The following is a 23,780-nucleotide window of genomic DNA, read 5'->3' as shown; positions in this document are numbered from 1 at the left end:
AACGGCTGTCATTAATAACAAGGTTTTCTTAATCTTACATACTGCACCTTAAACAACATCTAAATCAAACATATTTTTCGGCAACTCACATTTTCACAGATGGCTCCAAGAATCTCTTTTGTGGTTACACAGCTGCAGCGGTTTACATTCCCAAATTAAATATCAACATTAAGAAAATGACTCAAATCAGTTATCTGTATATTCAACAGAATTTAAAGCAATTCTGTTAGCTCTTCACTGTGTGGAGCAGTTAATGTAGTAATATGTACTGATTCTCTCTCCGCATTAACAAACCTCTTATGTGTATAAAAATCATTGAGACAAGATATAGTATATGAGATTCTTGTTTATTCAGAATCTATAACATGCAGCTTGTTATGTCATTTCTGTGGGTACCAGCGGATGTGGGAGTAATGAAATAGTAGACACACTGGACAAACAAGCATTAAAACAACCAAATATTGAAATGTAAGCACTAAGTAAATCAGAAGTTAGAACAATCATAAAAACATATATTAATACCAAATGGCAAGAGAAATGGAATAGAGAAATGAAACGAAGGCAGCTACACAATATTCAGTCACAGGAACAGGAAGAATATGTTATAATACACTGAAAGAGGATATAATTATCACTCGTCTTAGAATAGGGCGTTCTGGTCTAAATCCCTCACTATTCAAAATACATGAAACAGGAAATTTTTTGTATTTTAGCCCAGCAGAAACAGCTGAGCATGTGGTCCTTCACTGCACATGCATGTGAGGATGACAGATCTGTACTTAAAGAAAAATGACAAAATATGGGTATATTATAATCAATACCACACTGCAAAGACTTCTTAAAAGTAATCAAGGACAAGGTAAAGTACATGCTATATTACTGAACTACCTCAGAGTAGATAGATCAATAATTTCACCTACTGTTGCACTTGTGTACATGGTAGTGTGACAATAAAGTGATTTGATTTGAGATCTATATAACCGAATTTATGGATCGTCTTCACACGCCTGTCCAGTTGGTGGCGGTAATGCAACAAAATGTGGGTTTGCCAACCGCCAATAAGCCTCCACCTAAAGTCACGTGATAGCGCCATTTTCAACGCCGCCGAGCAGTTGCGTGATCGCATGAACGGAGCGTCGTTTGACAGACGTGATCAAAGTTATTGATAAGTCTTTAAATGAGCAGCGTTTAGATCAAAAGAGCTGGTAGCGGTGATCGCTCTATCGCAAGATCATGAGGCGGAGTAAAGCGGACGTCGAGCGCTATATTTCCTCAGTTCAGAGCGCCTCTCCATCTCAGAAAGAGGTAAGATGCGCATGTGAATGAGGCCCAACAAAATAATTGTAATTAAAAGAAGTGTAATTCCACAGTAAAATAAACCAATAAACACACGTGCTGTCCCTCTTGTGTATTCAAACACTAACGGCTCTCCGCTCTCTGGAAAACGCGGCAAAACATTTTCAAAACGCGATATCAAGTTGATATCTCGTTTTGAAAATGTTTTGTCGCGTTGATATTATTAACCGAACTGAATATGTCAATCCTGTGAACTGACTCAGTTTATGTTAGTAGTTCAATATTAGGAATGTGAATCAGCCATGTTTAAGTTAATTGATTTGGAGTTAATTCTGACTCGTGTATTGCTCAATTATTACTTACTTAAAAAAAGTACTTATTACTGTAGACTGAATCTCATTTTAATTAGTGCATTACTATATTTGTTTGTATTTAATTTGTTATTTTAGTTGATTATTCTGAGTAGTTTCACATGTGAACGCTCCAAACGAGCTAAAACCAAACGAAATCATCAGATATTAGTTTGTAACGCGCGTTATAAACTCAAAGTAATCAGGTTCCCTTTTATTTTCAGACCGGTTCAGGAACATATTAGCATACCGAAACTCAAACAAAGGTGTAACTTCAGTATTCTGTGAAAATGAAAGCTAAAGAATTTTCCAGGACATACTGGAATGTTACGCGGTACAATAATAGTACATTATTTAATAACCATCCCAAATTGTAATGGCATGTGTGGTATAATGTCAATTTCCTCAAAAATTAAGAGAATTCAACTTGTCCCTCTTTTTTCTTTTTTTTCTTTTTAAAAAAGCTTTTACAATCAAAGTCATTAAAATACACTTTATTTTTAAAGTATAGCCACAAGACGTACACTTTATACGTGTTTACATGATTTTAGTGTGATAAAATCTCTTGCTTATCTGTGTAAAGTTAAATACAATATTACAATTTCGTAGACTGGGAAACCGAGTTCGACACAACACAATGTATATAATAGGTGCTTGTGTTGTCACTGTAACAATTTCACTAGGCAGTACCAATACCAGTGAAATTTCACGGCCAATTTCGATATCACAGCACAGAAATATAATATGATGATGTCCTTTTGACCACTGAAGTTTAGTTATTTCTAATAATTGTAGATTTAAAAATTATTATTTCCAGAAAATGTTTTAAAGTTTAAATTCATCATCAAAATGCTGTCTAATCAATAAATTCTTAAAACTTTTAATAAATACAAATATAACTTTTTAACATCAACTTTTATTAAGTAGCTGTCTTGTGATCATTTTATTATTAAATTTTACTATACAGGTGTAATATATTTTTATTAAACTTATTTAATTTCTTCAATTTCAATCATCTAGATTTTAGTCAGTGCTCCGTACCGCAGAAACACTGGTATCATTACATATTTTTTTAGATTGTCTTGGTATCGAAGTATCGGTACTTTTGACAACACTACCGTATAAGTGATTTTATCACACTCAAATCATGTTAACATGTATAGTGTGTTTACCAGTCCAGCCCTGATGATGCCACAGTCCTGTAGGGTGGTGTCCGTATGCTGCAAGTGAATGACCCTCATAGTGAGCCAGGAGAGGAACACTCAGAATAAATATACATGAACTGTGTTTATGTAGTATGAATTAACCCCTTCATGAACCCAATCGGGAAGGAGATTTTATTTATAGTGAAAGTGCTTGTGATTTTGGGAGATGCAACAGCCTTAATGCAGATGGTTGTGTAAAATGACAGGGAGCCCGTCCTATAAAAGAGGGGTATAAAAGTATGATTGGCCAATGAAATGGCAAGCGCTTTAGACAGAGGACTTGTGATGTCACATCTAGGTTGTAAAACCTAGCAAATGTGTTTTGAGAACATCCTGCTGCAAAACATATGCCTTGTAATGACACACTGTTCGTCCATGCCCATAGAGAGGCCATGTATGAAGGTAAATCGGTTGCCAAACTTGTACAATAAATATTTGCATTCGTTGAAATTTACACTCACAGCAACGATGTGAATACTTGTAATCTGCACTCACAGACAATAATCAAAACCTGTGTATTTAATTCAAAATTGCAGACAAATAGTAAAAATTGTGTAAAATGACAAATATAACGACAGACACAAACTTGTTCCATATTTACTTTTGTTCAATTTCACATTACAACCACAAATCGTCAGTTGCAACCGGTCAAATCTGGCACTGCAACTTCAAATCTTCCCGCCTTGACTTTTGCAACTACTTAAACCTGTAGCAAAACTGACTTGTGCACTTGTATACCCAGATGAAAGAGAGCAGGATACCAGTGTTGGGCTGCAGCGGGTCCAATGAAGTTGTGACCACTGATGCCGGACCAATTAAAATGGATCATCGTACTTGATGACTGAATCTATTCTCCCGCTGCATCTGAACTAGAGATCTAGAAATCTGTGTGTTCTGGTGTTTTCAGTATTCACTAATTTACCTTATTTAGATGTCAATATGTGGTTTAAATTAAAAATGCACATGACCACTGTAATCCCAATTAATCATGATTAAAGCAATTATGTATTCTGAATTATAGAACTTATTCTTAAATTGTCAAGGTGTACTATCTCACTGCTGGATTTAAGGATTGATCAGCATGGATGGGGTGATAAAACAGTTTAACTAGAACTAAGAAATGAATTACTGTCATGTAAAAGACATTTAAAAATGATAGTTTTATTTTTAATGTATACGAACAACGTCTTTCAAACAAGAATACATGGTGCACAATATTATCTTTATTTCACAAGTGGGTTTCTTAAAATAATAACAGGATCATTTCATCGAAGCAAGTACAGTATGGCTTATTGAGATTTAACCTTTGCTTGCTAATTTACAACAATATTACAGAATTGAAGTAGAAATACGTATAAGGAAAACGACTAACTGAAATAATAAAGGCATGATTTTTGATCTATAGATAGCCAGCAATATTATGAGATTTTCACTGTATGATAAACATCTCATGATAAAAATATCACTATCACGGTATACGGTATTACACAATTACTATTATTAGTGAAAACAGAAGGGTTATTTATTTTGAGCAAACACTATTATAATTGAAACTTGATACCAAAAAAAGTCTCCCTTTTGAAAATAAATAGAATAAAATAAGAAAGCAAACAGAATTATAATAATAAACTGAATTATAAACATGATAAAAATAGCATGTAACTATAACTAAAGCATGCTAGTTTACATGTTAGCATAGCATGTTAACATCACCTGTGTGAGCTTTTAAAGTACTGTCCTATGATTATTAACAGTTAACATATACTGTAGACTGCTCCTGTCTGTACCTTTATCTCAGTGGTTCAGTAATAATAATATAAATTATCTTATTTAAGAAAAATAAATACTAGCTGAAACACATCTTGAAACAAACTTCAGCTGCCACTGTTGATATAAAATTAGGTCTAATAGATTCTACATTAAAATAATTTAATATGAAACTTTAACATTGTCAAAATATAACAGTTACTTTTACGAATGTAAAATAATTAAACAAATTTGTAAAGGTGATTGTGTGTAATTTTATATATATAATTATTTTTTTTATTTTTTTTGGCACGTAGCACAGTGTTGCTGTTTTCTTTCTCAGTGCTGTTTGGCAGGTCAGGGCTACCTACTGTTTGAGAGTTTAGACTTCCTCCGTAACGCTTTAAACTAGAAAAGTCGCACTAGAATTGAAATTGGTCACATCAGTTTTGAGGTCTGCGCTCTGCAATAGCGGTCGACCGATGCCGATCTTTTGAAATCCGGGTCGGCCGATAAATGCTGCCGATTTATTTTGGCTGATATGTGCTTGTTTTTAACCTCTTATTTGAACCTTTTATTTGAAAGATAAAATGTAACACAAATAATTACTTAAGATAGACAAAATTTCTCAACAAATACTTTTATTGAACACTTGACCAATCTGCACTTGTAGACTTAAATTAAAAATGTATAATGTAAAAACATATTGTATAAATAATGTATAACAAATATATTAAATAAACAAAGCAGGTGTTACATATTCATATTATTATACATAGCAATGGTTGGCGAGATAAATAAATTTCTCTTTATAGCAATAATAAATGTATTTTCTTAATTTCTCCAGTACCGACAGCAGAACCGGTAACGTCCGAGCTTACCAAAGCCAGTCCTTCACTAGCCTATAGTGCGCTGGTATCTTTTTTATTACTTATTTCTCTGTATTGAGTGACAACCCTCTCAAATATAAGACACACAAACAGAACAAATAAAAGTATCAGATTCACTGTCTGTAATTGCTAAATTCTTGCTTACTTATTGTGACATGATAGCAACCCTTCTGCTGTGATAATGCAACTTCAACTACGCTATCAATATCCAAAGTAGACGAACGTCGTGTTTTTTCTTGAAGCTGGCAGTAACCTATCAAAAGTTTTTAATTAAATATAAAGAAGTTATACAAATTTAATCCTTACGGTTTTCTCCAAGGAACTTAGCTCCTTCCTTAGGCACTGGATGAGGTCTGCTCACTCTGCTGGAAAATGACTCTAGGGGCAGCGTGCGTCGAACATGTGTTCCACAACAACACTAGGCTGCCCACAGATGCGCCTGCCTAATAATCGTCTTGATATACTTGGATATTGGCCGATGCCGATTATGTTAAAAATGCACAAAATCAGCCGATTAATCGGTCGACCTCTACTCCGCAATATTGAGGGAAGCACAGTTGTTGCATGCGCACGCCAGAGAGAAGAGCAGATCATGATCGTGAGCTAGTTCCGTTACACATGCGACAGTGCAGATGAGAAGCCTTTAGCTGTTTGCGACATTATCATTAAATCTCCCTCGGTAGTCTTAAATAGGTATCACTTGGGCTGCCACCAAAATATCTTCAATGGGATTGCGTTGTTCTTTCCCTGCTGTCTGCGACCCAGTCTGAATAGACCAGTTTAGAAACACTGCTTTAACTTGCACTAAATTCATTATTTTCCTCAAAATTCTACAAACAATACCCCATAATGACAACTTGAAAGAAGTTTGTTTGAAATCTTTGCAAATTTATTAAGATAAAAAATTATAATCACATGTACATAAGTATTCACATAAGTAAATCTTGCAGTATTCATTTATCATAGTCATGCAGTATGTGTTATTCAGTTGTGTGATGAAAGTCAAAAGTTGACCTCAACAAAAATTGACATAAACAACAAAAATAATGGCACTTGATGCATGTCCTTGTACTGGAAAGCCATGAACAAAACTATGCAACATAAAAGGAAATGCAACCCAAGATCCATTAAATACAGGTTATGTTTAATCTATGGCAGGTCGACACTTGATTTGCAATGTAAAATCTGTCCTGAAGCAAAACCAGTTAAAGGTACAGACTGGAGCAGTTTGGCCTCACTGTCGCGTGCCTACAGTATACACTCACCTAAAGGATTATTAGGAACACCTGTTCAGTTTCTCATTAATGCAATTATCTGATCAACCAATCACATGGCAGTTGCTTCAATGCATTTAGGGGTGTGGTCCTGGTCAAGACAATCTCCTGAACTCCAAACTGAATGTCAGAATGGGAAAGAAAGGTGATTTAAAGGGGTCATGACATGGGTTTTTTTATTGTATTATTATGTTCCCTTAGGTGCAATTATAGTATTAATATATTTTTTTTTAAGAAAAACTTTTAAAATCTAGTGATTTATGACCTTTTCCCACCCTGTTTCTCATCCTCTGATTCAAACAGTCTGTTTTATGGCGTTTTCCATTTAAGACTTCAGTGTTAACGCCCACTGTTATGATTGGCTAACGTCAGTGCCTATGTATCAATTATTGACGCTCCCAGCCAGAACAATATGCAAGTAAACTAAGTAAAAACACTGTGATTATTCATAATGAATGAAATTGCGCTTTAAAAAGTAGTTTAAAGTTTAAAATAGATTACTTACAGTTTGCGTCGTCGTTGTTCCCAGAATAGTCGGCACGGACTTATCTTTGAGCAACAGTTTTCTGGCAAAGCCAGCATCATATTGAGATTTGTTCTCAAAACAGTCATCCTTAAAATGTACAGAACAAACGCTTAAGTTAACACTGCCGTGACTGGGACGTCCGCAAAAAATAAACTGCATCCATTTTTCCCTGACGCCTGGATCTTTCGGCAGCTTATTCAGAGGTTTTGTTTGACCACAGCCAGGAACAGCACATCTGTGTGGCATCGTAATTTTCCTGTGCACAAGTAGTCTCTGTCAGAGCTCGCTGTCCATCGACTGAACACTTGTGAGGCGCACGGCGATACAAAATGAGCGTAGTTGTCTTGCGCTTAAAGCGTAGTTATCTTGTGCTGGAGGCGGTCATATGCAAACGCTGGTACGTCACTTCTAACCGTCACGTCACTTCTAACCATGAATCCAGAACGAGCTGTATTTTGAGCTTGATTAAATAAATGATTCGTTTAGAATGGGGAGGACGTCTTAAAATATTAAACTTGCAGGACGTTTTAATGATACAAAGACCTCTTATATACCAAAAGATCAAGGCAAATTTGGTTTCTCATGTCATGACCCCTTTAAGCAATTTTGAGCGTGGCATGGTTGTTGGTGCCAGACGGGCCGGTCTGAGTATTTCACAATCTGCTCAGTTACTGGGATTTTCACGCATAACCATTTCTAGGGTTTACAAAGAATGGTGTGAAAAGGAAAAACATCCAGTATGCGGCAGTCCTGTGGGCTGAAAATGCCTTGTTGATGCTAGAGGTCAGAGGAGAATGGGCCGACTGATTCAAGCTGATAGAAGAGCAACTTTGCCTGAAATAACCACTCGTTACAACCGAGGTATGCAGCAAAGCATTTGTGAAGCCACAACACGCACAACCTTGAGGCGGATGGGCTACAACAGCAGAAGACCCCACCGGGTACCACTCATCTCCACTACAAATAGGAAAAAGAGGCTACAATTGGCAAGAGTTCACCAAAATTGGACAGTTGAAGACTGGAAATATGTTGCCTGGTCTGATGAGTCTCAATTTCTGTTGAGACATTCAGATGGTAGAGTCAGAATTTGGCGTAAACAGAATGAGAACATGGATCCATCATGCCTTGTTACCACTGTGCAGGCTGGTGGTGGTGGTGTAATGGTGTGGGGGATGTTTTCTTGGCACACTTTAGGCCCCTTAGTGCCAATTGGGCATCGTTTAAATGCCACGGCCTACCTGAGCATTGTTTCTGACCATGTCCATCCCTTTATGGCCACCATGTACCCATCCTCTGATGGCTACTTCCAGCAGGATAATGCACCATGTCACAAAGCTCGAATCATTTCAAATTGGTTTCTTGAACATGACAATGAGTTCGCTGTACTAAAATGGCCCCCACAGTCACCAGATCTCAACCCAATAAAGCATCTTTGGGATGTGGTGGGACGGGAGCTTCGTGCCCTACAAATCTCCATCAACTGCAAGATGCTATCCTATCAATATGGGCCAACATTTCTAAAGAATGCTTTCAGCACCTTGTTGAATCAATGCCACGTAGAATTAAGGCAGTTCTGAAGGCGAAATGGGGTCAAACACAGTATTAGTATGGTGTTCCTAATAATCCTTTAGGTGAGTGTATGTTAACTGTTAATAATCATAGAACTGTACTTTAAAAGCTCACACAGCTGATGTTATTTTTCATTTAGTAGTTAATTTAACATATAAACTAACATGTTGTAGTTACATGCTATTTTTTTTATCATGTTTATAATTCGATTTTCTGTTTTCACTGATAATAGTAATTGTGTAATACCGTATACCGTGAAACAGTGATATTTTCTGAGACTGTTATCATACCGTGAAAATATCATACTGTTGCAACCCTACTCCTTGCAGAGCTTGGGACTTGGAGTACTAGAGGGGACAGTGGGTGTTCTCCGTAGAGGAAAATAGATTGATCTCCGCATTGCCGAATATTTCCCAAATCCTCGGGACAGTGTGTGGTTGAAGTCTCCCGGCATCGCCCCTTGCGTGACAATAGGTCCACACTGTAGTTCAGATGGCCTTTGACATATGTCGCTAGCAGTGATTGGATATGGCGCTCTCCATAACATGAACATGATAATTTGCTATTTCAGGCTGAAAAGCCTTCAAGGCTAGGAAAACAGACGACAGCTTCAGGCGATTGATGTGCCACGCACTCTGCGCACCTGTACAGGTGCCGAAAGCTGGGCGGCCATCGCACACCGCCCCCAACCTGTGTTGGAAGTGTCAGTGGTCACCACTTTTCATCTGAAAATCTGCCCATATAATATAGTGATGCGCATGCGCCCTTAGTGTTTAGCACGCTGTGGCACACAACGCTTGAGCCAGCACTGAAGAGGTCTCCTGTAAGAGACCTAATGGAATGATGGCAGATGCTGACGACATGAGCTCCAATGCTTTTTGAAACTGCTTAAGTGGAAGTGTTCTCCCCAGTTTGAACTGAGACACTGGATAATGGCCTGAATGCACTTGCTCTTGAGATACGTGCGCTCACTCAAGGAGGCGAGACGCACTCCTAAAAAGGGGAGAGCGTGCTCGTTGTCCAGTTGACATTGATGCCCAAGCTGTTCAGATGTTGGGGTAATAAATCCCTGTGCTGGCATAATAGAGCCTCTGACTGGGCCAGTAATAGCCAATTGTCGAGGTATTTGAAAATGTGCATGCCACTTAGTTTCAGAGGGGCGAGTACTGCATCGATGCATTTCGTGAATGTACGAGGAACCAGGGACAGTCCGATGGGGAGGACTTTGAATATCATGATACGTAGCTCCATCGAACACTAATCTAAAAAAAATATTGTGATGTTGTACAATTTGAACATGAAAGTACAGGTCTTTTAGATCTATTAATGCAAACCAATCATGTGGGTGGACGTGTGATTTGAGTAATTATTTTGAACGGGCGCTTCGTAAGTGTTCGATTGTTTCGGATCTAAAAACTCCCCTTAGCATCAGCTTTTTGATGCCATGTTGTGTACTGAATTGTAAGGAAACAAAGATAGTGTTTAAGAAAATCTTTTACGGTATAAAACACTTGTATTGTCTGACATTTGATCTCCTAAAAATAGCTTTTAAAAATTTTAAACGTAGAGGCTACAAATGCTATTGATTGAGCTTATAGGTACTTTTTAAGTATTTTTTTGTGTGTGTGGAATGGTAGGATGAAAATGTTCTTACTCCCTGAAAGATATGACTGAATTAAGTGTCCTGAGATCTATCCCCATTCTCTGTAACAACACTAGACAGTGCAAACATAAATGTGTTTGTGGGCTGCCGTTCTGAAATTGCTGTTAAACTGTTGTATAGTTTTTACAGCATGTACTCTAACCTGTTGTTTTGCTTTTTGCAGAGGCCAGTAAAAGGGTTTCTATTCGCAAAATTGTACTTTGAGGCTAAGGAGTATGAACTTGCCAAAAGGTTTGTTATTTGCGCTTTGCATCATTTATTTTCTTTATCTATTTGTTGGATGTATTTAAACATGTTTGCTCTTTCACTCTCTCATAGGTTTGTTTCAGAATATTTAAAAGTGCAGCCAAAGGATCCTAAAGCACACAAATTCCTCGGCCAGCTATTCGAGCGTGATGGTGAAATAGACAAAGCTGTTGGATGTTACAAGGTTTAGATTCTCATTATTTCAATGCATGCATGCCTCCCATATCAAATCTATAAAAATATTCAAGCTCTCATACCTTGCAAAAGGTCATTGACCTAATTGTTGAGTTTAAGCTGTTTATGGCAGTCTTTTATAAATATATTAGGGCTGGGAAAAATTTTATTCCCTGATGCATTGCCAAATCCAAAATGACTTAATGTCACTACAATGAATGGAAATCACGAGATTGCTAAATATTTCCACATCTAATAAGTATTAAACAAACTGGGGTGTTGGTTCCTGTTGTAACAAATTGTAAGGCTTCATGTGATAATCAAGTTATGGTTCTCTGTTTGTCACAAACTTGTAGCGCTCAGTGGATCTGAATCCAGTCCAGCGAGATCTGGTTCTGAAAGTAGCCGAGCTACTCTGTAGTAAGCCTGAGCATGACAGTCGAACCGAGTTTTGGGTGGAAAAAGCTTCCAGGCTTCTGCCAGGGCATCCAGCTGTCTTTAATCTAAAGGTCAGTGCAAACAAAGGAAGCTTTTAACCCTTTGTAACTAAAAAAAATCATATTTGTTCTCTCACTTCATATACATTCTGTTAAATAAAGCACAGAATATTTATAACTGTTGCGATGTGCCGAACAAAATTAGTCCTTAAATCATACTCCATTTCTTTCAGGAGAAGCTTCTGAGCGCTCAAGGCCAAAATGGCTCAAACCAGCTGTTCGAGCTGCTGGTGTCTGAACTGAAGCTAAGGCCTAATGATGCTTACATTAACAGCAAACTGTTGCAGATGTACTGCTCTGACGGCCGGTATGAGGAAGCAGTAAAACACTGTCTTGCTGTGGAGAAAACTGGAATACTTCGAGACAGTCTGGAGTGGTACAGGGATGTGCTCAGCACCCTTCAGGTGAGTGACGTTCAGTTGAGATCTTGCTTTAGGATCTTTTAAGTTAACTTGTGGTGTCCAGCGTAAAGAGTTAGTTCACCCAAAAATGAAAATTCTCATTTACTCACACTCATGCCATTCCAGAATATTTCTAGAAGAATATTTCAGCTCTGTAGGTCCATACAATGCAAGTCAATGGGTGCTATGAAGTTCCAAAATCCACATAAGGGCAACATGAAAGTACTTTCAACATAAGATGACTCTGGTCGTTAAGTCCATATCTTCCTAAGCGATAGGTTTGGTGTGGGTGAGATCAATATTTAAATAATTTTCCCGTCACTTTCTCCTCCTGTTTTTGGCAATTCACATTGTACGTGCATATCACCCCCTAATAGGCAGGGAGGAGAATTTGATTAAAATGGAGGGTGAGTAAATCATGAGAGCATTTTCATTTTTGTATCCCTTTGTCAAGCCCAAACACAGCACGTCTCAAAGTCTGTGCTTGCACTGCATTAAGTGGTTATAATCCGTAATGATTTGTTAGTTATTCATTGTGATGTATTTTACAGGAATACCTCCGGCAGCCGAGCGTGTCGTCTAATGAGCAGGCATCTCGCAAATTTCAGAAAGAACTTCTGCTGGTACACTGCAGTCTATTACGACTCACACTCACAGCAAAGAGCTGTCAGGAGAGCGCTGATGCGCTGTGGATGTAAGTTCACGTTGAGGTTGCTTTTTAAATAAAAATATCTTGGCTCAGTAGGTCCTTAAAATGCAAGTGGATGGTGATCAGACTTTTGAAGCTTTAGAAATCACAAACAGTCAGCATAAACGTCATCCATACGTCTCCAGCGGTTAAATTATTGTCTTCAAAAGTGATATGATTGCTTTTGGTGTGAAAAAGATCAATATTTAAGTACTTTTTAACTTTTGAACTCGCTTAGTCTCAGCAGCCGTATGCGTGTGACAATAGAGTTGGCATGTCCATGTGAGAACTGATGCACGTGCGACACTCAGAGCAGCGCTGTTTACAAGTGAGTAGGAGGAACGCTGTACAGAGGCCATTTTGGTTTAGATCTGTATTTATCTGTTTCTTTACTCACAACTGGTGCATTTGTGTTCTTATTCTGGATGTCTCAACCGAGAAAAGACGTGAGATTACGCCGGTAGAATGCCAACGAAATTCGACACGATAGACATGTACACAGCGCTCTCGTGAATGCGTATACTGCTGCTGACTGGAAGCTTACACTTACATTAAGGACCTACTGAGATGAGAGATTTTTCTTAAAATGTGTTCTCTAGAAAAAAGAAAGTCATACCAACCTTGGATGGCATCATGAGTAAATGATGAGAGAATTATGATGTTTCAGTGAACTATCCCTTATTTATTTATTTATTTATTTATTTTAACAATGTTTAACCTAAGTAATATACTTAAAGGAATATTCCAGGTTCAATACAAGATATACTCAATCGACAGCATTTGTCAATGCTGATTACATATTTTTTTTTTTTTTACTTCGCCTCATCCCTCCTTTTGATAAAAGCAAATATACAAAAATACAGTGAGGCACTTACAATGGAAGTGAATGGGGCCAATTTTTGGAGGGTTTAAAAGTAGAAATGTGAAGCTTATGATTTCATAAAAGCACTTGCATTCATTCTTCTGTTAAAACTCATGTATTTTATGATCTGTAAAGGTGTTTCAATTGTAATTTTTACAGTTGTTTTAAGGTTTGTGGTCATCACATAGTCATGGCAATACAATTGGCTATAACTATATAGAAAAGGTTAATACGTGATTTTATCACTTTAAAATCATGTTAACACAGAAAAAATGGGGATTGGCCCCATTCACTTCCATTGTAAGTGCCTCACTGGAACCCAGATTTCTGCTCTTCTTTGAAAAAATGTATTTTTTGTTGTAATCAACACTGTGCCACAAATACTGTCAATTGAGCTTAAATTGTATTGATTCTGGAATATTCCTTTAAAAGTAATTATATTAACTAAGTTAGTTACTAATCAGATTATTAGAAATTTCAGTGTAATGCATTACATTTGAGAAAAAAAATTTATTGGATTACAGTACTTTGACTAAGCACACTGACTGAATTATCCCAAATATAAAGTTGAATTCTTTGTGAAAAACATTTATCAAATTTTATTTGATATAAGTTATCAAAGTTTTTTCTTTTATTAGTGAATAAAGATCTGTTCTTGTAGATGAAATGGTCTAAGCTATTGCAGAGTGTTTCACCCAAAAATTAAGTCTCCCATTTACCCTCCATGTTTTTCCAAACCGACATGACCTCTATAACAAAAATGATGTCGGACAGAATGTAAATGGTGATTAAGACTAACAGGCTGCCTAGCATGTACTTTGGGTTTTCCACAGCAGAAAGTTATTAAGGTTTGACATTTGAAAACTTTCATATTTAGGTGAACTTTCACTTTAAGCAGTATGCAGCTTGGTTACTGCACTTATCCTATAGTTCTTGAGTGTATTTAGACCTTGTATTTGTGTTGGCAGTTTTGACCGTGCAATGCAGTCTTTGAAGAACACTGCCACAAACACTGCAGATGAGCTGTCAGAAGTGTTCACAGAGATGCGAGCTCAGCTGTACCTGTATGCTGGAACACTATTGCTGAAGATGGCTCAGGAGAAACAGCAGCAGTGGAGAGCAGTCACTGATTTAGCGGCTCTGTCTTATCTCATCGCTTATCAGGTACAACGTGACATCTCCTCTACGTGATGTATTAGGGATGGTTCGACTAGTCTATAGATCCTAGCAGTCTGGTTCCCGAAGTAGAAATCACATTTCTTTTTAACAACATCAACTTATAAACCTTGAAAGACAGACGATGGTGTATGCATACGTTTGAATGACAGATTGACCCTTCCTCCTCAGATATTCAGTCACTTAATAATCAGAGTACTCAATTAGACAAAATGACCAAACTGCCTATCCCTAATCTCTTAAGGCCTGTTCCCTTCTCTGTTCCTCAGACTCCAAGACCCAAATCTAAGAGTTTGAAAAGTGAGCATGCATCTCATCAGCTTTTGGAGCTTCTGGCCTGTGATCGTCAGAGTCAGGCGGGCCACATGCTGCTGAACCTGAGACATGACAATCCTCAGCTGCTCAAGGAAGTGCTGGAGATGTTCGGGAACAGGAGCGGGCTGAGTATTCTGTTTGAGCTGCTCTTCAGCACACAGGAACATGATAATCTCTCATTCATCTGGAATGATGAGATCCACAACATTAGCGCACACGCTCCAGACATCGCAGAGCTTGCCAAGTGGGACAATGGTAAACTGAAGTATATAAATATATTTTTTTTATATCTATATTCAATTTTCAAACTTTTTCATAATCGATTGTCTTGTAAATTAATTAACATTAATATCGCAAAACGCACTTTGAGGACTCCAAATAATATGTGCATGTAGCCTATTATTTAAATAAAATTTACATTAACACCCTAAAGAAATGCACATATTAGCATTTTCCTTTTAAAATATTATTAGTTTAGTGTATTTAAACACATTTAGGCTGTTTAGTTCGAATTTGGGAATTGTTTAATAACTGTTAAATTAATACTGTTAGTAGTAAGTACAGTCATTTCTTAAGATACTTAAGATCTATAATTTGTTTACATATTTTAGTTCCTTAAAACTTCACGTTGTGGATCAAGGAATATTTCAGATCTTTTGACTTTTAAAAAAAATTACTATTGGTAATTAAGCCAAATCATTACACGCTGCATGAACACCATACATAACACAGGCTACCTCTTCTCTGGTGATAGCGTGATGTCAGCTGAATGTATCTTCGTGCTTTCCCAGCGATCGTTGACGTAATCGTAGGTTGGGATGAAATGAGATCAACGGTGTTTGTTGTCATGTACTTTTAACACACCATCACTATGTGTGCATTAAACATTAATGTTCATTTATAGAGAAACGCTCCATCATTATTTAAATTAAGGCTGCTTCATGTGCGTCGGCTCTTCTGTGAATCGGAAAATTACACGCAGAGCGCAAGCGCTTGACTGAATAGAGACAGCCTTATCAGTGTCTGCTGTCATGATTACTGAATGCATTTGTCCTGAAATGAATTAATCGACGATTGATAAGCTTAATCAAATTATTAACGACAATTAATCGACGATTGATAAGCTTAATCAAATTATTAACGACAATTAATCGACGATTGATAAGCTTAATCAAATTATTAACGACAATTAATCGACGATTGATAAGCTTAATCAAATTATTAACGACAATTAATACATTTTCATTAACATCCATAGCTTAATGTTAATTCTTCTGAATTGGAGGTAGATGGCAATTTATATTGATTTTAAATAATGAGAGAATTTTCATTTTTGGTTAAACTATCCCTTTACTCACCCTCATGATAGTGCAGGTGTGTAGAACTTTCTTCACCAGAACACATTTGAGGAACAATTTCTCAACTTGGGTCCTTAAAATGCAAGTGAATGGAGATTTCTCTTTTGTAGCTCCAAAAATCACATACAGTCAGCATAAACGTCATCCATATGACATCAGCTGTTAAATGAATATCTTCTAAAGCGACACAATCACTTTTGGTGCGATTAAAGATAAATATTTAAATACTTTTTTTCTTTTTTAATAAATCATGCTTCCGGTGAGCAGTGGTACACGCTTGTGATGTAATTGCATTGTCATTTGAAACATGCGAGAACTAAGGCATGTGCATCACAGCCGGAAAAACAGCACTGTTTACAAGTTAGGAGGAACTCTGTACAATAGCTTGGTTGGTTTTGGGTTAGATCTGTATTGATCAGTTTCTTTACTAGAGGTCAACCGAAAGTCTGTTTTACCAATAAGGTGGGAAAACAGACCGATGGCCGATTAATCGGAAGATAGTTTTTAAAATGTATAATACGAATGAAAACTTTCCACTCAATGTAAAATAGTGCTTTACTTTTGTAAGTATTACTTTCCATGGCGATTAAGACATTTCTCCCACACTGGTACCCTCTTCAAAGCCTTTGCCACTTGAAATGAATGAATATATTAATACAAATATTACAGGTCAAATGTTTCAGCAGTAACATAATACACTGCCTTACAAAGCCAAATAGTGACTGTATGCTTCATCACTACTGACAGTATTTGTTTTATTTTATTGTCACATTAAGTCTATAAGTGATGTCCAAGAAAGGGAGAGAGAGAAAATATATTTGACCATGCTCTAAGTTTTTGTGTACGTAAATACCTACTTCCTAAAATCAGGAAGTTTGGACAGAAGTTTTTGTCAGAATGGAGAAAAGTTTGGGAAACTTTATAGTCAAACTATAAAACTGTTCACACAATGAACCGTGCTTGCGCCTTTCTTCTAAAGCAGTCAGCCGAGCAAAAACTCAGGCAATTCATATAAGATTGCCATTTTAATGATTGATTTACTATGCCTGAAAAAAAATTCAACAGATCTGCACAAAGTCACAAGCATAACAGCATTTTCCATCCTTAACTAAACATTGTTCTAACTCCATTCGAACAGCTAATGTCCATTTGCCTGTCCTCTCCACCTTGTCGGCAATGCAATTCTCCAGTGGAGCGATTAGATATATACAAATGATCAAACTGCCTTTGAACGCAGTTTTAACACTCATAGTTGTTTATAAACGCAAATATCGACCCCGATTAATCGTTAAATCTGATATATAGGTCGACCTCACTATCCCTTTAAAGTAGAGGTCGACCTATATATAGGATTTTTGCCGATAACTAAGTTGGGAAGAAGAAAAAAAGACAGTAAACAAAAAAAGTTGTTTTGACCTTAACCCGTTCGGCAATTTCATTGGTCTAATGAAAGCTTCACGCCGCCAAAAAACTGAGCACGTCACAGAATGTTTTTTTTTTTTTTTTAAATTTATAAAATTTGAAAGCGGGAAAAATCCATATATTAGCCGCGTCATTGTATAAGCCGCGAGGTTCAAAGCGTGGGAGAAAATTTGCGGCTTAAAGTCCGGAAATTACGGTAGTTGTAAGACATCAGTCCACTTCATTCATACAGTTATTTTTTTGGAACCCTTTCAACTTAAATATTGTTAATTGTAAACAAATGCTAATGATGAAAATAATAATAAATATTAATATTATTATTATCATTATTAACTTTTAATTGTAAATACAACAGTAATATATTTAAGTTGTGCACATTTTAAACCCTCACGTTTTTATTTTGACATTCTGAGCTCTCCAGGAAGTCCTTAGTGTCTGTTTGTAGTCAAGTTCACAGTAGTTTAATTTGCTTAATCAAATTCTGGTCAAATGCACCTCCAGTGCCATTCTAAATGCATTTTATAAGTGTACCGAACTATTGAGCATCTACATCTGAGATGTTCTTGAGTAGCGCTGAAATATTGCGCAATGCGTAAAAATAGCCACGGGGGGGGGGGGGTGTGTGTGTGTAAACCGATCAGCTCCATTCACTGATGCGCTGGTGCTGCGCATACAATACGTTTACTTATTAAACACAGCCTTCTGTGATTCACAGAGCTATTGCACGTCTTCAAGTGGCTGATCACTTCACTTCTGGTGAGGGGTCTTTAATGTGGAACTAGGGCAAACTAGTGAATTGCAATGTCTTATGCCTTTTTTTAACACTTCTATAAGATTCATTGATTCAGTCATTTATTTTCCACTGTTATGCTCGTTTAATTTCTAAAAGAAACTTGTCACACGCACCGATCACTTGATGGTTATCTAATCAAAATGACAAATACACATTACTGTGAGGATAAACAAATCAGAAATGCATCTGATATTCATAAAAAAAAAGTGTTTTAAATCTGCATTGTTCAGCTCTGTGCATTGTTCCTCTGCTTTCAACGTCTCACGTCAAAACAACCACCATGAGGCATCAGTGATAGTTTTTATTTAGCCTCTAGAGGCCGCTCTCATACTGTATAACGACAGCGTGCCCTTCCCAGCTGCTCCAGCACTGGACACAACAGGGGGAAATTATCAGTTTGGATTTTTGCCGATAACCGATAGTTCCTGAAATCATTAACAATGCCGATTAATCGGCAAAACCGGTCAACCTCTACTTTAAAGGGGAAAGTTCAATCAACTGAAACTTGGTCATTTATTCACCCTTGTGTTATTTCAAACATGTGTGACTATCTTCCATGGCACAAAAAGGCGATTGTTAGGGACTGATAGCGAGGGGTTTCATTTTCGAAAGATTGACAGATAATTAAAAAAGCTTTGTCATTTTTACAGATAAATAAAGAAACAAGAAAACCATTTAAACCCATTACATCAGTTTTATTTCATGATTTTACTGTGTGTGTGCCCTTCACCCATTTATTGCGTGGCGTTTGGATGTGTTTAGGGCGATCAAATCACAAGTGGACAGGCATCATCGCCATGTACAGACACATCAAAATTACACCTGTTCAAAGAGCAGCTCTTTTGGCCACTTCTGTTTGGATTTCGAGAGTAGTGTCTCTGATTTCATGACTGCATCTATTACAGTATGTCAGTGTGTTTCTGCATGATGATAAAAATCGGCTTACTGTTTCTGCCAATTATTCTTGCTTTTATTCTTTGCGCAAACATGACATGTAGAGCAGACTGATCTGTTATTTTAATGGAGAACCTGTTTTAACTGAACTGATGTGCTTTAATATCAGGCACACTGAAGTACTGTGAAGTTTGTACATGAGTGTTTGCACTTTTCAAATTTTCAGACCAGATGTTTTTTCTAAAGCTAAACGTAACCGGCAAAGTTGAAAAATCTTGTTTTAGCGCAGTGGTTTATTTGACAGGTGGAATTTTCACCCTAGAACTCCTGTTTCACCAGACTTGCACTCTGACACATTTACCAATTTTTAATTAAATGTCATTCGCGGTGATTGCCGCAACAGTCCTGCATGAAAATGTGATGGAATTCTCCTGAACGAGCTTGACGAGCGGAGGTGCCTGCTGTCTCTCTCCCTATCCCAAAATGAATAGGGAACTCATGGTTACCACAGCTCATATATAACTGCCTTTACACACTACAAATAGTTTTCATTCAATGACCCTTCTCGATTTAAAGATGGATCTTATCTGCCTGCACAAGACGTTTCATCTTTAATTGTGCATTTGCAGTTTACTTAAGCAGTTCTGTGGGGTGACAAATAATTGTTTAAAAGGGCAAATGTAGTCCATTAGTTTGAGCTCCAGAAACTGCATTAACAGTAATTAAAATAGTTTAAGATCAAGTACAGCGTATCGTCATGTCAACTCATGTTATGTGATTTGTTGTAGGTTCGGTGTTGTTGTATCGTGGTGATTTGCAGCACCTGGTGTGGCTGGGTTTGCAGTGGACACTGATGGACGAGAGGGTGACCCTAAAGGACTGGCTCAAACAGCTGTTTCCACGCCTCACGCTAGAGACCTCCAAACTAGACACCAACACCCCTGAATCCATCTGCCTGCTTGACCTGGAGGTGCTTATGGCATTCCTTACTGTGAATAGTTAATAAGTGCATGTTATTCTAAGGGTGCCAGGATGGCTGCCTGCCAGCTTTAACTTGGAATAATGTGTGTCGTTTCAGGTTTTTTTGTGTGGTGTTGTGTTCACGAGTCACACTCAGCTGCAGGAGACTGCAAAGATAACAGCGAGTTCCCAGTTACATGAGCCCAGATGTCTGCCCATGCACATCATGAAGCTGTTGTCCTCCGAGAAACCGAGAGAGTGGTGGGATGCAGTCTACAGTCTCATTCACAAGAAAGCACTGTGAGTTCACAACACACATAGTGTTTAAACATCTCCCTTATGTGCATTACAATTAAGCTAAACGTCTGTGTTTAACATCAGCAGACACTAGAGTTTCTGCACCCCATATAATTAAATAATCACCAAAACTATTTCATTCGTTTGTGCTGATTTGTGCCGCAAAAATTAACGTTTGTGCTGGTTTGGTGTTTGAGATATTAAGCATTCTTTTTTGGGCTGTGTGACGTCACTCTCCACCCAATCTCGCTCAAATCGATCCAAACCAGTGCTGGTCGTTTGTGCCGTTAAAACAAACTTTGTAACTATTTCCCTTCCTTAGATTTAGCAAAAATGTTTTCGGGAGTGGTGATGTCATTCTCCACCCCATGTTGTCTAAAGTGCTCCAAACCAGTGTCATTCGTTTGTGCTCGATTTGAGCCGGTTTGTTCCATTAAAATGAACACTAGCTATTTTCATTCCTTAGAAATAACAAATATGATTCTGGTCTGTGACTTCACTTTCCACCCCATGTCATCCAAATCGATCCAAACCGGTGAAATTCATTTGTGCTGTTGAAAGAAACAATATAACAAAATGATCTCCCGGATCTGTGACGTCAGTGATTCATTTACCTCATCTCGTCCAATGCACTCATTTTCTGACTCTGCGTTTTGTGCTTGCTCTGTGCAGGTTTCTTACCGTTGCTGTCATAGTTTTTAATTTTGAATATTTTTAACAGTTTGATCATTGCAGTAACTTCAAGCTTGAAATCAAAATCACATATGCCCTGACAATTCCCATTTAAACTCTCCGTGCAAATCACATTTTCAAGCCGAACCAACCTGGACATGCATGACTGGGTTTTCTTTGCCTAGCATGAAGCTGAATTAAAAAATTCTTTTTTTTAAATTCCCATATACATTTTATTAGCCTAATAAATCATTTAAACAATTTAACCATTTGATATTATGACATCACAAAAAATATGAAATGTTCTTAAAAATATCCCTTTCATGACAAGACTGTTGGAATTTACATTCTATATGTGTTCTAATAAATATAGTCGTGTCAATGTTTGTAATGTAATTCCAATAAACTTAATGACTGTTTGACCTAGAGACATGAAACCAACTGTAAAACACTCAGAAAATTATTCTTCATATAGCACAGGACTTGTTTTTGGGAGTACACGTTCAGTCCTTTTTTTTTACAGATTCAGGTATCCTTTTTTTTATTTTATATTTTAATTATTTAATTTTATAATTCAATAGAATTAATAGATTTATAGGGATAATTGAATCTGTAAAAAAGAAAATGGACTGAACGTGCACTCCAGAAAGGCTTACATTTTACTACATGAAACCTGGTTCATTGGCAGTCCTGAGAGACAGCATCTTGATGTATATTAATCCAAATATCTGACAGATGTTTTGTGTTCTTGTCTCTGACAGACCGGGTATGTCCGCTAAACTGCGGTTGGTTGTCCAGCATGGTCTGAGCACTCTGCGAGCTGGAGAGAAACATGGTCTTCAGCCAGCGCTGCTCATACACTGGGCTCAGCACCTCACTAACACGGTACACCACTTGTCAATACACTCAGCTCTCAATAACGCTTTTAATTTCATATCCACAACTTTTATTTTCTGTGTTTTCAGCTGCAAGCAAGCATAATTTGTCTGTAATTTGTAAATTGTGTCCAGTTTCCCCTAGATTTATTTTGTTTTTACAGGGTGAAAGGTTGAACTCTTATTATGATCAGAAGGAGTACGCTGGTCGTAGTGCTCACTACTGGCAGGTAGTGCTTCCTTTGCTTGACAAAATCCGAAAGAGACGCAGCATTCCTGAACCTCTTGAGCCGATGTTTCTGCACTTCAGAAGTAAAGACATACAGGTGTGCTGATTACCGTTTAAAGCTGATTTTATATCTATTTAATATGCAGGGTACATACTTATTTGCAATATAATATACTTCTCATGCAGTTTAAGTAAACCTCTTTGACAGTCAAACACATCTTATTGAACTGTAATGGTGCGTTCACATTCAACGCAAAGAAAGTTTTCGCCTTGCTTTTCTCGTGCGAGTTTGACTGCTCTATTATAAATGTGTGTTTAAACTCGCTTTCGCGTGAGTAACGCGAATGCGTGAGTATTCCACCTTCTATGACTTGGTTCATAGTAATGTGCAATCAATACAGGTGAAACTCGAAAAATTAGAATATCGTGCAAACGTTCATTAATTTCAGTAATTCAACTTAAAAGGTGAAACTAATATATTATATAGACTCATTACAAGCAAAGTAAGATATTTCAACCCTTTATTTGATATAATTTTGATGATTATGGCTTACAGCTTATGAAAACCCCAAATTCAGAATCTCAGAAAATTAGAATATTACATGAAATCAATAAAAAAAAAGGATTTTAAATACAGAAATGTCGGCCCTCTGAAAAGTATAATCATGCATATGTACTCAGTACTTGGTTTGGGCCCCTTTTGCATTAATTACTGCCTCAATGCGGCGTGGCATGAATGCTATCAGCCTGTGGCACTGCTGAGGTGTTATGGAAGACCAAGATGCTTCAATAGTGGCCTTCAGCTCTTCTGCATTGTTTGGTCTCATGTCTCTCATCTTTCTCTTGGCAATGCTCCATAGATTCTCTATGGGGTTCAGGTCAGGTGAGTTTGCTGGCCAATCAAGCACAGTAATACCATGGTCATTGAACCAGGTTTTGGTACTTTTGGCAGTGTGGGCAGGTGCCAAGTTCTGCTGGAAAATGAAGTCAGCATCTCCATAAAGCTTGTCTGCTGAAGGAAGCATGAAGTGCTCTAAAATGTCCCGGTAGACGGCTGCGTTGACTCTGGACTTAATAAAGCACAGTGGACCAACACCAGCCGATGACATGGCTCCCCAAACCAACACAGACTGTGGAAACTTCACACTGGACTTCAAGCATCTTGGATTGTGTGCATCTCCATTCTTCCTCCAGACTCTGGGACCTTAGTTTCCAGATGAGATGCAAAATTTGCTCTCATCAGAAAAGAGGACTTTGGACCACTGAGCAACAGACCAGTTCTTTTTTTCTTTAGCCCAGGTAAGACGTTTGACATTTGAAGCCCATGTCCAGGACCCGTCTGTGTGTGGTGGCTCTTGATGCAGTAACTCCAGCCTCAGTCCACTCCTTGTGAAGCTCCCCA

At 37.5% G+C, this 23,780-nt stretch overlaps 1 protein-coding gene across 2 annotated transcripts in view; it reads left to right on the top strand.

The window, feature by feature from the left end:
* The first annotated feature begins 1,112 nt into the window (after positions 1-1,112).
* ranbp2 (RAN binding protein 2) overlaps positions 1,113-23,780 on the top strand; it is a 73,389-nt gene continuing 50,721 nt past the window's right edge. For both annotated transcript variants that reach the window (XM_052148995.1, XM_052148994.1), the window contains exons 1-12: positions 1,113-1,305; positions 10,683-10,750; positions 10,838-10,949; positions 11,296-11,448; positions 11,610-11,840; positions 12,389-12,531; positions 14,356-14,551; positions 14,833-15,133; positions 20,134-20,315; positions 20,424-20,605; positions 22,036-22,159; positions 22,314-22,475. In XM_052148995.1, the coding sequence (XP_052004955.1) occupies positions 1,234-1,305; positions 10,683-10,750; positions 10,838-10,949; positions 11,296-11,448; positions 11,610-11,840; positions 12,389-12,531; positions 14,356-14,551; positions 14,833-15,133; positions 20,134-20,315; positions 20,424-20,605; positions 22,036-22,159; positions 22,314-22,475 (1,926 nt within the window). In that variant the 5' untranslated portion in view covers positions 1,113-1,233. The remainder of the gene's footprint in view (positions 1,306-10,682; positions 10,751-10,837; positions 10,950-11,295; positions 11,449-11,609; positions 11,841-12,388; positions 12,532-14,355; positions 14,552-14,832; positions 15,134-20,133; positions 20,316-20,423; positions 20,606-22,035; positions 22,160-22,313; positions 22,476-23,780) is intronic.

This window comes from Xyrauchen texanus, chromosome 18, assembly GCF_025860055.1.
Source record: "Xyrauchen texanus isolate HMW12.3.18 chromosome 18, RBS_HiC_50CHRs, whole genome shotgun sequence".
Classification (NCBI taxonomy): Eukaryota; Metazoa; Chordata; class Actinopteri; order Cypriniformes; family Catostomidae; genus Xyrauchen; species Xyrauchen texanus.
Note: the sequence above shows the minus strand (reverse complement) of the source record. Positions and strands in the feature narration are given on the sequence as shown.